Genomic DNA, 10,906 nt, shown 5'->3' on the forward strand with positions numbered 1-10,906 from the left:
AGACTGAGGAGTGCTGGGGGTTTTATACACACAAGCTGGCTATCCCATCATCCTCTCGCCTCCCCCTAGCTCGTTTCTCCTCACCCCACCCACATGAACCCTTCCTTTCTCAATCACTCATCAGCATACAAGCTTTGGCCACTCCCTACCCTTCAGACACAGACCCTGCCTCTCTCTGTGCTTTCACCGGCTCTCTCTCCAACTCTCTGTCTCGACTGTTCCACCCTTTTAACCAGAGCACTTGGCAGGAAGCCAAACTGGCCTCCTCATTACTGCTCTGATTTCTAAGATGTCTCCTCACGCCCACCCCTCCTTATCTTGATTAATACCCTCATTGTCACTTTGCACTGGTTCTTACTCACTTTGGATTGTTGGTTCTCCATATCATTCGTACGTGTATGATTTCACTTTTACTTGCACGTGTAATATTCCTAACTTTACTAAGTTAAAAGTGAGTCCCAATGATTCTGTTACCTGGTTGTCAATAAGAAACTGTGAAATTGTGGCCTAAATTGAATCACATGGATACATTGATCTGATTCCCCCCCTTTATGTCTCTCTGTCTCTTTCTCCTTTTACAGTAATGGAATACTTTATTGATATTCTGGGCGTTGAGGGCAGAGCCATGACTCTGCAATTATTTTGCCCTTTGGAAATGCACTAGATCCAGTAATCCCTGTTAGAGTTGTCAAATAACTCTGTCTGTATTTCTGGTGAACATCGGATTTTTGACAAAGTTATATAGAGTCTGAATCAGACATAAAGAATAGTGACTGTTGTCTATGAAGATTCTCAGTCATCCAGGTCATAGTTATCCAACGAGGGTTAAAATGAAGGAAGGATACTGAAGGACTTCTTCAGTTCTGAACTGAAGAAGTCCTTTGGATAAGGGACGAAACGTCTTCCAGTATCTTCAACCAAGTCCAGTTGCCCTTCATTTTAACCCTCGTTGAATAGTGACTGTTGTTTTAGCAGGTCCAGTGACTTACCGAGCACAAATAATGAGCAGTTTAGGAAGACATTATCAAAATGTTTCATTGCTCTGAGTATAAAATAACTTTGAAAACAATCATAGCTGTTGCAATAAAGTCGATGCTTGATAGTGATGCTCTTTTAGCTAGTCAGTCTTCATATCAAACTCACAACTTTATAGCACCTGTAACTCAGAAAAAAGTGTAATTTGGTCTTAAGATATAAGAGCTTGTTATAATATATCGCTCATATGTGAGACATTGTGTGCATGTGTCTGTGTGTGTGTGTGTGTGTGTATATAGTAATTTTGAGGTCTGCAAACAGGCTACCAATCTCATCTAAAGCTGACGTAATTCTGAGCATGCTCTGTAGTGAATAGGTGTGGCACTTTCTTCCCTTTGTGTCCCCCATGCTGATTGGTACCTTTCATGGTGTCCACTTATGCTCTCTCATATCTAACACACAACCCAATATAACATTTTGTTTCATATATGTTTAAAACAAATTTATTAACCTAACTTATTTTAACCTATACTCAGCAATTTTTCTGATTCACTTTCCTGTTTCCTGTTCCTAATGGAGCATCTGGAGCACACTAGTATCGTTATCTCTTTTTCTTCTTTTCTTCTTTGTCATTCACAAACTTACACACGTTTCCTCTTCCCTCTTTGTATGTCTGCATGGCTGCTTTTTCCGAGGCCTGGTCTTCTGTGTAATAAATGGCCCATGTTAGTCTTGGCTCTGTAATTTAATCAACCTGCTTTATGGTCAGTAAGTCTCTCCTCTCTCTCCCGCCCCCTCTATCTCACCCTCTGTCTCAATCTCTATCCTCAGAGCACATTTCACTTTCAATTATTTCACTAGATCCTGCTTCAATCTGCCCATATGTCCAACTGTCTTATCAGTGTAAAGACGATATCTTCATTTCTACACTTTAATTAACAGCATGTATGGCAGACACACACACACACACACACACACACACTTACTCATCACACATGCATAAAACATGCAGCTCAATTTTTAACTGGACTGCATAAGTAATGCTAGTAATGCTAACCATCACCCATTAGAAATTGATCCTCCTGGTTCTCTGAGAACTCCCAAAGGGGCCTCTAATTCAATAATGCTTCTTTGACAGTCTAGAATATCTGTTCCCATTTTCACATATTGAACTCACAGCATGCGTGTCATGTTTCAAAACTAAATAATAGCGAATATAGGGAAAAATATTGTGTTATAAATTTAAAAAACAATTACTGGTCGAGGTCTGGTCTCTGATAAGAAATCTAATCAAACTTAACAGCAGTCAGCAGTGACAAAAGCATAGAGCATTGCTGCGTAGAAAACTGAGTTTCGTTTATGTTATTCACTGTAGCCTTTTAACATTTAAAGCCCCTATGTGTAAGATCTTGCCAACTCATAATGGTAGTATACCATATATATATATAAATCTATATATGTAGTATATGTAAAATATAGAAGAACAATTTCAGTCAGAACACTGCGTTCTGGCAAGAACCGGTTATTATACTGGATATGCTAATTACGGGCCGCAGTGAGACTTATCACTTAATCCTTCACTGTGGTAGGTTTCTGCAGTGTAAAGGACAGATGAAGGAAACAGTATCCTTTTTAAGATCAGTTGTTAGGGAGTGGTGAGCAATAATGTGTAAGTGAATCAGAGCTGTGTAGCTGCTTGAGTGGTGTCACCCTACCGACTCATCTCCAGGTTCACTGTTTAGAGAGGACTCATAGAAAAGTCTGGTCTGGTTATCTGGAAAGGAGATGCCAATACCTAGAGCTTAGTGACAGTCCAGACAGTTTGACTGGGACAAGTGGTGAGGATGCTGTGACCTATTAAAAGCTGCAGGCCTGGTAAGATCTGGGAGGGCTGTCAGGTCCAAGATAGAAATCATCTGTGAAAAATGATGGCCTTCAAGCAAAGCTAAGGGGTTTTGTCTTGGCTGCAGTGCACGTCCGGAGGTGAACAGAGATGGCTGAACAACACTTGGAACATGTGACCAAGAGACATGTTAAGGATGATTAACGGCTGTGTTTGGTAATTACTGTAATAGAGTACTGCAGTGTTACACATGTCTGTTGGAAGGATATTCATTTGGAATATTTGTGTATGTAAGTAAAAAGAGAGACAGAAAGAGGATATTGTGGAGTAGTGCATGCATGGGTGAAATCAATACAAATTGCCTCCTGATATCCCAAAATGTTTTGTTGAGAAAGGTATGTTTTTATCTCATATTTTACTGCCCAGAGATTTAGATGACTACCCACACTACAATATTACAATAGATTGAATTTAAAAGTCAGTAAAATTACATGATGCAACAGCCTTCACAAAAACAACTTTCACTTTGAGCTATACTTTGATTCATAAATGCAAACCATGTAATCAAGAGCCATCTTTTCCTCAACTTCCATTCCACATCTTTGTTTCTACTGTGTAGGCCGAGCCATAGCTTCTTCCAATAAAGATTTTGCTGCAGTGACGTCAGACCTTTCCCCCGCACTGCAGTATGTCATATGTAGTACATGTTACAATAAGCTTTTTTTCTCAGCTCAGTGCATTAAGGTAGCTGGCAACATCTTAATAAATCGTTTTAATTAAGCAGAGAGCAGAACGCGATGGCAGTATTTTTTTTTTTAGCATACTCAGTTGTAGTGTTCCTATAACCATCATTTCGGACAGCGTACAGTATGTGAAATGTTCATGAAATGCCTGTATGTATTTTTATAAAATTGTGTATTCAGTACAAGCAAGGCATTTTTTAATTGTTTTTAGAATATTATACTTTGCGTAATGTGTAGGACAGAATTATTTAGTGTTATGTGTTGGTGTCTTGTCTAAATGTTCTCTTTCTACTAATTAATCCTCTATGTGACTCAATGTAAATTGCCATGTCACTGTTCTGTTTATTTGTGCTTTTCTTTGACAGCCATAATTAAGCGGTTACAAGCACTGGTGGCATGTTAGCAAACAGTTATCTATTTACACATCCAGCAGATAGGGAGAAAACACTGGAATTCATTGGGAGTTATATATATTAACGGCCACCTGATCCAATATTCTCTCAACTTTCAGCTCAGTTTTGGTCTCCCCCAACTTGTCTGTGGAAGAAGTGCTGTTGGTACAGTTAGTATCAGAGCTTTATTGTTGCTAAAAGGCTAAAACACTGATGGGAACTGGAGTCAGATGATATTATCTCATAACTACAAGTGAATCCTTTATTAAATGCAGAAATATAGCATACACTACAACACTCATTTGATCATTAATATAAAATTATTTATTAGAGCTTTAACAACAACAACAAAAGAAAATATCATATATGAATATAATTCCAAGATTTTGTACTACTGTATTGATTAATCAATTTCTAATTGTTCCTGCCACAGTGCTTCATTGACCTTATGATTTAATAAATTTACCAAACGTCGCTGGTGATGATATTAAGATTGAAAATAATTGCTACTTTCATCTGCTCTTTTAACGGTTCAGGAAGTAAAATCACATAATGATAACATGCAAATGAAAAAGTAATAAATGGGGAAGCAAACACATGATGGAGATAAAGTTTCATTTTATTTATTTCAGGGTAGCAAACAGAATAACGTTTTATGATGCAAGTGATGTAAAATACATTATTAAGAAATTTAACTGAAATGTGTTAACATTGATTTTGCAATGGGTAAGTATAAGTAGGCCACAATAACATAGTAAGGTATGGCGTCTATAAACTATTGGTGCCAATTAAAAAGAAATACTGGCAAAATATGATGATATTCACACAGTCCTCCCCTGAAGCAGTGGACGACTCTCTCCTGGTGACTCTCGGCTCAACAAGTTCCACAACAACAAAGGCATTGATGTTACCGCCGAGCTGCCTCCAAAGTTGTCTTCTCTTAGTGGCTGGTACTGCTTGGACCGTCTGTTTAGAAACATAAAACAGTTGGAACAGATGAGGAGATCCCACTAACAACAAACTAAATCATAAAAAAAGTAAACAAGAAATGAAAACTGTAAACATAATGAAAAATTTAATTTAATTAATTTAATCAGTGCTAATTTTATTGGGTGAAATGGTTGTTTTTGCTTCCCTATTTTGTCTTTGTCTTAACATGACATATGATCATGAATAACATGACATATTATCTGGACATTGTGGATGGTAAGTCATTTTTTGGTCAATACCAAGGTTGGCAATGTACAATGCTATCTGCGTGGCTATGTGGATGGCAATGTTGGTCTGTCGGTCAGTCCGTTCTCCGACTGAAATATATAAACTAGTTGATGGATTGTTATAAACTTCTGTACAGGCATTCATGGTTCCCAGAGGATGGATCTTACTGACTTTGATGATCCCCTGATTTTTCTTCTAGCACCACCAGAAAGTTGACATTTGTGGTTTTGAGGGAATTTCCTCAACAAGTATTGGGTGGATTCCCATGAAATATGATAAAATACTTTTTGAGTGAAAAATTAATATAAGGCAGGACTTTGGTTCAGTGCTTGTTAGTAAATGTTAGCATGCTAACGTGCTAAACTAAGATGGTGAACATGGTGAATATAACCTGTTAAACGTCAGCATGTTGACCCTGTCATTGTTAGCATGTTAGCATGCTGATGTTCGCTCAATCAGATCGATCAGACACAGGGATCAATCCCTGGCCACCTACACTTCCTAATACTGTATATGTAAATTATATGCTTCCGATGCTGCAGTTTTGCTGGTAAATTGAAAATATGATTGCTAATGTGCATTCTGGCTTGCTGACATGACGTATGACACTGAGCCATCATTGTTTCATTAAACCCCAAATTAATTAGATTGATATATTAGGAACTCACCTGTGCATCAAACCAATGCAACAGACAACACAGGCGAGAACCATAACGCCCACGACTGTGGCTGCAGTTCCAGCTGAGGAACCACCAGAGGCTGAAATTGAAGCACATTATACTAATGAGAGAATTATCTAGAGGTACTTTAGTGGCTATTAATACATTTTTCTTTCACCCACCTGCTGCTACACTGACTCTGGCACTTGCCACAGCTAGACTGACATCATTGGTCAACGAGACATTGATGCAAAATACTCCGGTGTCATTGAAGACCTGACGAACGATCATCTGACAGTCTGGAGAGGGTGTGGCTGCATTACAGATGGTCTCCACCGGTGTGATACAGTCAGCATCAGAAATGGTTGTGCAGACCACACTTGGCAGACTGAAGGAAGGATAGTGAAGGTACAGAGACATAGTTACAAGGAGAGCAATCCTAAATGGATATGTTATTTTCACAAATGTGTTTCAGTGTAGGCTAACTAGAAGATCATTTTTGTATTAGTTATAAAGAACGTCAAGACAAATCAATACACTTGAGCTGAACAGTAAGTGAACCTCTTGATCCTCTCTGTGTGCTCTATACATTGAGTTGGAGCCACTTTATTTCCATGTTGGAGACTGTGAACATGCAGGTGCTTACATTACTGCGTTTGTTTTTATGAATCTGTGTGTGTGTCAGTAGGTTGACGATATATTAGAGTTCTGTAGCCTAATTGTAGACTGATATAAATTAACAAACTTTCAACTAGCTTGTGTAATTGATGAATGTCACTGCTCACCTTCCCTGACAGTCAATGGTGATGTCCACAACATTTTGATCCAACTCAGTCGCCACTGATACAACGTTGGACACCTCAACAATCTCTACACTTTCAATACCCTCTGGAGCGTTAAAAGAGGTAGAAAAAAGTTAAATTATAAATTTATTATTATTATTAAATCATACTGTTTCTACTAAAGCATAAAATGATCTGTTTAGGTTTAAGGCCATAACTACAAAAACTATATTGACTTACGGACAACATCTACAGTGGTGGTGAGGGAGCCATTGCGGAAGATCATGCAGTCAGCCATCAGCTCTGGAGCTTGTCTTTTAACCAGAACAAGGGCAACCTGTGCTGGATCTGCTTCCACCTCTGCTTGAACAGCTACTTCATCACCCGCTGGTTGCACTGGAAAAATAAGAGACAATTTGTCATAATGCTTTTGTTAAAAGAGCTTGATTTTTTATTTTGTGTTGTTTTAATTTACATTAAGTACTCACTTGCAGGAGCTGCAACCTCATTTTCAATTGCCTGTACTGCGGCATCAGCTGGTGCTGCATCTTCTATTGATGTGGTTTCAGTGGCAGCAGGGGCTACGACATTATCAACAGGGGCTTCTGTTACAGCTTCAATAACCTCTATGGCCGCAGCAGCATCAACAGTATCAGGAGCCACAACATCAGCTTGTTGCTCTACAGCTACTTCTGCTACAGGAGCAGCAGTGACAGCATCAGCGACCCCAACTACTGCTTCTTCTCCCTCTGCAACAGAGGCAACAGCGTTGGCGGGATCTTGTTCCTCTGGAACAACAGCTGCATCAATTCCTGCGGGTGCTACTGAGGCAACCTCTACTACCTCTGTGTCTGCATCAACAACCGCTTCTCCATCTTCTGTGGCTGCTTCAGCTGGCTGCACAGAAGCAGCAAGTGGAGTGGCATCAGCAACATCCAGAGCAATTGCATCTCCTCCCTCGTCTGGTGCTGCTGGGACAGTTGCAGGGGTGGAGGCCATCACATCAACTGCTGGCGCAGCTACTACATCAGTAGGAACAAAACTTAGTTCAGACAACTTATAGGACAGTACATATGTATTTAACATAAACATAAAATATAATTAGTTTAAAATCTCACCAGCAGTGGGGTTTCCACAGCTGTTGGGAATGCTTGCCATGAGAACCACCTGAGGTGTGAAGTTCCCGACTGCGAGGTATGTGTGTGTGACAGTGAGGTCTTTGGATATCAGAATATCAGTGCTGTCACCAAAGTCCCAGCTGACGCTGATGTTGGCGCTGTTGAGATACTGGCTGGGATCATGGAGATTGATGCTGAAAGTAATAGCTTGGTTCTGGATGAAGTTCTGGTCGTCCTGGTTGACATCAGTTACTTGAGCGAGTGATATGGTGAATGGAATCTGGTCTGATGACGAAGCATAACATGTAGAGCTGTTATGATGAGTGTTTTTAAAAAAAATACAAACATTGTAGAATCCTTTTCCTCAAGTTAGGTTAGAAATTGTTTGGTAGGTCACCTGTGATGCTGAAGACTGTGGAGGCATAGCCGAGAGGGATGAACTTGTCTTTTCCACGGTAGTGATAGATGACAACCTCCATGTTGTAGGAGCCCAGGGGGATGTTGTCTGTACCGATAGAGAGGGAGGAGGATGGTCCATCTGCCACCTGCCAGTAACGCCCTTGAATAGAGCAACATTTTGATTATTTAGGATGGTTTGGTAATCAAGGTGTCACTTTCATTATATAATACATGAGATACTATTGTAATGGTGGTAAAGTAAAACAAAGGCCTGCATTTGATTCACTGTGAAGCAAAACAGAATAAAGTGTACTTTTTGTTTTCAGAATTGTTCTGAGGAACAGACTTTTAGTAAAAAAAGCCAAAAACGTCTGCAAACGTTGTGACCTTTAGTACAGGTGAGGGTTTTCCACACTGCATAATTAGCCCAAGAGTTGACCCTGTGATGACAGCCCCTTCTCACATACACATTGTTAACTGAAGCTATAGGACTCATGCTGCCCAACTACTTGGACTGGTAAAAATATCATTTAAAAAACAAGACTAATGTTTACATTTTTGTGTACTTTAGCCCCGAAATAACAGCTCCCTTAGCCTGGGGCTAAGTGCAGTGTGAAAAGTTCTGCTGGCTTCTTCTTTGCTGGTTAGGTGATCAGCTATTGTCACAACAGCATGTTCACTTGAATATTGTTAGACTTCATGAGTCGTTTACCAAAGCAAGTACGCCTGATGAACTAAAAACGGTAAACTAACACCACTAATTTAATCCACATAATACAAATTATTCACAGTGCAAGTTAACAACAACATCATTTTCTTGAGTTAACAGCACAATTTAAGAAGGTCTTCAGGTGTAAAAGTGATTTTTTTCATGACAAATATAAAATGTAACAGCAGATCATTTTTAGCGTAGACAAGTTTTTCACTAAAAAGGTTGTGTTTGTGATACGGCCTGAGGCAAATGTTAAACTTTAACTTCACTGGCTGGAGGAGAAACTTCCCTTTTATTCTCTTACAGAGTTTTAATGGTCTTTGTCTCTATGGAGGTTTGACATGTTAATGTAATGTAGTCAAAGCTGCAGTTGGTCCTTTTTCTCATCATTGAGGGTTGTCTGTAACATTGTAACTGTGAGTTGTTTTTTGTGCTCACAAGGAATTACCTAAACTGAAGCACAATGTTACTACTGCAGCATTAATTACAACTAATGAGCAGCCTATATTTAGCAGACTATTTATTACTAAATTAAATATATTTACCCCATGTCTTCCACACAAACACGTAGTGGGGTCTCCTGTTCTGACTGATGGGGAACGGTGTGCCGTCAGGGAAAACTCCGGTCTGCTCGGTGTCCTGGTCAGGATACACAGCCTGACCCTCCTGATACTGCTGTCCTGAAAAAGACGATGACCATGGACCAACATCAATAACAACAGATACATGGTATTTTAGATCAATATGAGGCAACACAGGTGAAATAAAATAAGAATAACTTGTCTTTTGTCCTATAATAATGAAACATCATAAAACATTGTCAGTTAATCAGTAATTAACAAAATTATCATTTCTACCACAAACAAAGTGTCTGTAAGTTATTTATTTCTTTAGGAAACACCATCTCAAAAAATGTGACATGGTGTTGAGATGAAGATCATGTTGCCGTCACATCTGAAATAAACTGATCAGCTTCCTGTTCATAATTGTTTGTTACTTCTTTTGAGCATGAATGAAATATCAAAAATAATGACATCACACTAGGCTACATAGTAACCTGCGGTACGTGCCCTCTGCAGAGTCACTTGCTGTTTCTGGAAAGGTTGTCTTACCGTTGATTGTGGTGTTTTCCGCCCAGACCACCTGCCCGTCAGAGAGCACTCTCTGGCTTGGTGGGAAATTAAGATTAATAGAGAAGGTCACTCTTGCTCCAGCCAGAGTGGGTGCATCATTTTTGAGATCGAAAGTTACTTCACCACCTGGAAAGAAGAACATCTTTAGATTAAATGGCAGAGAAAATCTTTTGATAGCATTTCTGTTTTTAGAAATAGAGGAATGAGCCTCACCAAGCCAAGAGTTCCTGAATCTCCGGTCTCCATCTCTCCACACCGGATACATTTTTGAGTTCCATGAGCGGTAACTTGCGAACTTACTTCTCGGCTCTGGAAAAGATAGTATTACAAACTCTTCAGGAAAAGAAGCCCCATCATGCAACATCATGTTATTCTCCCAAGTATCATCATCAACCAACACAATCGATAAGAAATAATCCAAAGAATCCAAAGAATTTCAAGTGAGGCAACATTTGCAAAGCATGTTAAGATTTTTAGAAAGCTATTTTATCTTTACAATCTATTCCTTAACTGCAAAACTATGTTTCAGTTTTTCAGTTTTTTTGTCGGTTAGTTAATATGATATTTATATTTTTGTTGGTGAGAGATATTGGTTATACCATTAACTACATATTTAAGTAGAGTTGCTTTTTAAAAGGGGCACAACTTTTCCATGATAATCATGCAGGTTTTGAACATAATGATAGAAATGTTGATGTTTTCACACTATTATCAGCTGTTATCAGCAAAATACCTTCAAAATCACATAAAAATGTTTTGAAAGTCAAAATTGGTAATAATTGTCATAATGCTGGTGGTTTAGCATTTTGGCAGCCCTGAGTAATGGTTATTACACACAAACTACCGCAGGTTTTTTCTTTAGTGTCTTTAGCTTTAGTGTTAAAATATGGTATTTATTACCAATTTTGACTTCCAAGACTTTTCATGTGATT

The 10,906-nt window shown here is 39.0% G+C and overlaps 1 protein-coding gene across 1 annotated transcript; it reads right to left on the reverse strand.

Annotated features, from left to right (window-relative positions):
- Positions 1 to 4,554: 4,554 nt before the first annotated feature.
- LOC119885886 (melanocyte protein PMEL-like) lies at positions 4,555 to 10,338 on the reverse strand. Its single transcript, XM_038696198.1, has 11 exons — positions 10,188 to 10,338; positions 9,954 to 10,100; positions 9,387 to 9,521; positions 8,128 to 8,289; positions 7,731 to 8,015; positions 7,101 to 7,634; positions 6,853 to 7,008; positions 6,616 to 6,718; positions 6,013 to 6,269; positions 5,840 to 5,930; positions 4,555 to 4,919 (listed from the first exon to the last, which is right to left on the reverse strand). The coding sequence occupies exons 1-11, from the start codon at positions 10,336 to 10,338 to the stop codon at positions 4,775 to 4,777; spliced, it is 2,166 nt and encodes a 721-aa protein (XP_038552126.1). The 3' UTR covers positions 4,555 to 4,774.
- Positions 10,339 to 10,906: the final 568 nt, after the last annotated feature.

This window comes from Micropterus salmoides, unplaced genomic scaffold (assembly GCF_014851395.1).
Source record: "Micropterus salmoides isolate LMB-PRFRI ecotype aquatic unplaced genomic scaffold, ASM1485139v1 Ms_hic_scaffold_4, whole genome shotgun sequence".
Taxonomy (NCBI): Eukaryota; Metazoa; Chordata; class Actinopteri; order Centrarchiformes; family Centrarchidae; genus Micropterus; species Micropterus salmoides.

What these genes read in the sequence shown, in the direction of transcription:
- LOC119885886 (XM_038696198.1), bottom strand. Translation starts at nt 10,338, where the DNA reads ATGTTGCATGATGGGGCTTCTTTTCCTGAAGAGTTTGTAATACTATCT. An exon ending in GGAAAACACCACAATCAACG is followed by an intron (nt 9,522 to 9,953) that starts GTAAGACAACCT and finishes CGTCTTTTTCAG; the next exon opens with GACAGCAGTATCAGGAGGGT. An exon ending in GTTTGTGTGGAAGACATGGG is followed by an intron (nt 8,290 to 9,386) that starts GTAAATATATTT and finishes GCTCTATTCAAG; the next exon opens with GGCGTTACTGGCAGGTGGCA.